Source organism: Plectropomus leopardus, unplaced genomic scaffold (assembly GCF_008729295.1).
Source record: "Plectropomus leopardus isolate mb unplaced genomic scaffold, YSFRI_Pleo_2.0 unplaced_scaffold15794, whole genome shotgun sequence".
NCBI lineage: Eukaryota > Metazoa > Chordata > Actinopteri > Perciformes > Serranidae > Plectropomus > Plectropomus leopardus.
In genome coordinates, this window is record NW_024616938.1 from 1 (window position 1) to 4,211 (window position 4,211).

General features: G+C 34.3%; 1 protein-coding gene across 1 annotated transcript; it reads left to right on the forward strand.

The window, feature by feature from the left end:
- Window positions 1-330: 330 nt before the first annotated feature.
- LOC121964499 (Rieske domain-containing protein-like) lies at window positions 331-2,692 on the forward strand. Its single transcript, XM_042514704.1, has 3 exons — window positions 331-569; window positions 1,726-1,760; window positions 1,966-2,692. Exons 1-3 carry the CDS (start codon window positions 365-367, stop codon window positions 2,248-2,250), a joined length of 525 nt encoding a protein of 174 aa, XP_042370638.1. The 5' UTR covers window positions 331-364; the 3' UTR covers window positions 2,251-2,692.
- Window positions 2,693-4,211: the final 1,519 nt, after the last annotated feature.

The following is a 4,211-nucleotide window of genomic DNA, read 5'->3' on the forward strand; positions in this document are numbered from 1 at the left end:
TAGTTATCCAAATGGTGAACTGCAGTTTGTGTAAAATGATCCAAGTAGTACCGAAACGCTGTCCTCACGTCGTTAGTGTAGAGGCATTACTTCTCTCTTCAATGTTCGCTGTTTTTTGACAGCCTTGCCCTAATGTCATATGTGTGTTATTATTTTATTTTGTAAACTTATTTGGACAAAGACAAATCCTGTCACTTTTGCTTTTCATGTGAATTGCTTTGCTGGTGAATTAAGTCTAACTGGTCTGCATAAAACCAGCATGCATTACTGTCATCTTTACGATTAATAATGTCCTCATAACTGAAAGAATTCATAAACTACAGTCTTATTCATACCAGGAAACCTGCTGTACAAAGTGATCAACATGTCATCTGAGGAGGAGACGTCTCAGACTTCCTCTTCCTCCTGCTCTCCTCCTCCTTCCTCTCCTCCACCTGCCTCCCACTTCATCGGCAAGAAGGAGGACATTGTCAAGGCTGGGCGTGTGACCAAGACTGTTAATGGTTGCAGAGATGTACTCGTCCTGTACCACCAGGGGCAGCTTCATGCTATGGATGTGCGCTGCTACCGTAAGCTCTTTCTGTGTGTGTGTGTGTGTGTGTGTGTGTGTGTGTGTGTGGGGGTGTGTGTGTGTGTTGTAGTAATGCATAAAGCTATAATTGTAAAGCTTGTCCTCACCTTTTTTTCCCTGTTGAAACATTTTAAAGATGGTGACATTCATCATCCTATTATTTATTTATTATTATTTAAGAGTTAAATTTATTTTCTGCACTAACTCATCAGCAGTGGCGTAATGTAACAGATACTTTGTTACAATAATATTTTTATATTTCTGTCAACTCTCACTTGTACCAGAGTGTCTTCAGGTATCAGACACTTACATTTATTGGTTTTTAAGACCTTTTCAAGATACCTCTTATCCAAATTCAAGACTGATTTTTGGGCTAATCCTCTCTCTTTCAAGCATTGCATGTTAGTATAAAGTAAATATGAAATCCTGTGCGGAGGTTTAATGTAGGAATATGGTTATCAGAGCAAGTAAGGTTAATAAACATTTTGCCCAGAGGAAAGCGCAAGTATAAAGTAAAAAGACAGTACTGATTACAGAGCTTAGAGATTTGTAATGTCAGAAAAATGCATTGTCATTCCGAAGTGCTTGACTCGTTTTGAAAAAAAGACATTAAAAGATAGATCAACTAAATTAGATAAAATGTTTGTGGCAATTAAGACCTCAGAAATTCAAATTTAGTTTTTTTTAATGACTTTTGAGACCTAATATTTATCAAATTGGTTTTAAGACTTTTTAAGGACCCACAGACACTTGAACTCCACTACATTTCCTCTAAGCATTTTAGTGACTTACTAGAAAATAGGAGAGAAAGGAAGGAGAGCGGGATGAATGGAGGAATGAAGGAATGGGAGGGAAGGAAAAATTGGATTTTGTTCTTTAAATCCTTGAAGTTGTAAAAAAAAAAAAAAGACCTTGAATTTCTGAAAGTGTAATATACACTCCGTTTTTAAGATGCCGAATGTTACCAAGACGTAAACTTCATAATTCTCGAAATTCTGACTGCTTGCTTTTTTATTAACAGCATTTACTTGTACTTTTAATACTTAAGTACATTTAATATGATAAAATTACCTTTGATATTACATTACAGTAAATATCAGATACTTTTACTCAGTAATATTCTAATACATGACTTTAACTACTTCCTCTTACAGATTCAGGTGGTGCATTACAGTATGGAGACATTGAGGTAAGTGACATGCAGTGTTCTCTGTATATTGCAGTGAAATAGCCGTTTCATGCTTTTAACCATTTTTTTTGGCAGCTCGCTGCAAAGCTCCTTCTGAAGACTTCTGTGTATTTAAAAATAGTTTTAAAAAGTTTTCTTGTAAGATCTTCATTGCAGCTGTTACTGTCTTATCTCTCTAAACAACTTCCCGCTGTGCCATCACCAGGAGTTTAACGGGCAGCTGTGTATCGTGTGTCCGTGGCACAAGTACAAGATCACACTAGCAGAAGGGGAAGGGCTCTACCAGGCTGTGGACGATCCCACAGCCAAACCCCTGAGGACACACTGGCGCTCCAAGGGCGTCAAACAGAGGATTCACAAGGTCACTGAGGTCAACGGGAACGTATATGTAACACTGAACGACTCCAGCGAGCCCATCGAGTCAGATGTCTACCAGACTGAGAAATATAGGACTGGCTTACTGAAGACTCAGCCAAAACCCAAGAAATAATTCGACACTAGGAGGATTATTCAACCAAAAACACTTGGCTTCAAGGACAATGAAAAGCATATCAAAACCCTCAGAATCTGTTTATCACTATTATAATTGTTATTTCAAAAACTGTTAATATGTGTATGAGCTATTAAGATTTATATGAGTCAATCTAAGACAGAGAGGGAACTATCTGACAATAAATATCATTAAAATATAAATAAATAATTGGAGTTAGATGATTATATGGGACATTCAAACAGCAGCTGCAGGATTTTTAATCACTTTCATGTGAATTTCTCTGTTTCAGTTAAACATTCAGAGAAATTTTGATTTTTCTTCTGTCTACTTTCACTGCTCAGGACTGTGCTCATGCTCTACTGGACGCAGCTTGTTTCAGCTAAATCAGAAAACAGGGCATTACTGGAGACATTGGTCCAGTCAGTAGGTTTGATGCAAAATGTAATTTAATGTATGAAAAAAGTTAACACCTGGTTTAGCAGTTTTTTGACAGTGAACTGTGACTGCTACTGAATATTGTGGTTTTGTAATTATTAAATGGTGTGCAAATATACTTTTTTAAAATAATTTTGGTGGGGAATAAATGACTGATTATTTCTACGTCATGTTAAATGATATGAGGAATATTATTATGATGCCATTGTGTCACTTTTCAATATATACATGGCTAAGTTATTCTCAGCACAAACGAAGCACTAGATACTGATTATTTGCTATTTTTATAACCAAAACATTAGATCAGCTTGTAAAATATGATGTATTGTTATTTATTAAACACCAATATACAGTTGTCAGTAACTGTGCACAGTTTGTTGAGGTTGAGGAATAAAACACCACTTCTACATTATTGTATTAGTAGCAATACTAAATAGTGTAGTCAACAAACAACAAACAAATACTTTACTTAACGTCAGTGTTGGGGAGTAACGAGTTACATGTGACTTGTTATATTTATTAAATTACAAGATAATCAATTACTGATACAGCTACTAATAGATGATTACAAAGTGGTTATTTGCAGTGCAGTAATGCCTTATTTTGGCATATTTGTACAATGCTGGTCAGCAAAGACGTTGAGACAAAAAAAAAAATTGAGTGCAATATTTATGCACTTCTGTTTTTAGGCCTTTTCAGCTTTGTTGTCCTGGTTAAAACATTTATTAGAAAAGTAATCCAAAAGTAATCAAATGTAGGCTAATAAGTTGAATTACTTTGATGAAGTAATTGAAATAGTTACACAACTTTTGTACAATGTTAACAGGGTAACCAGTGATCTGTAACCTATTATATTTAAAAATTAACCTTCTTAACACAGGATACTAATTACATTTTACAAGCAAATCATCATATTGGCTTGAAAAATATGATGCATTATTATATACTAATCTTGCAAAAGTATACAGATAAAAGTAGTTAAAACTTGTCTTATATATCATATTTACTTTATATTATTTTAATTTGCTAAATATATTTTTTGGTTTAAAAAGGCAAAAACAACAACCAAAACAGAATTGATGTAATGCTGGTTTAAAATACTTTCAATCATCAAAAGTGTATTACTAAGTTTTTGTAATCAATAGCAAAAAACTGGCAATGTCATGATTGTATCCAATACTCTGAAAATTAAGAAATAAATAAATAAAATAAATGAAAACTGTTCACAGTTGGCTGCAGTGGAGGATTAAAAGGCCACTTCTATATTATTGTATTAGTAACAATAACCCAGTAGTTTAGTATCACAATAACAAGGGTTGTTTACATAGCAAATAGTTAAAGCACATTTTGCCAATAAATTATCAAAAACCTACACATCCATGGTACACCGGCAAGGGCGATTTCACCTACTTTGACCCGATTTGGCCAGATTTGACCTGGTTAAGTAAATTTAAAAAAACAGAATTATTTTCTGTGGTATTCTTTTCATTTACTTACCTAAGATGTTGGATGCAGGATGATTG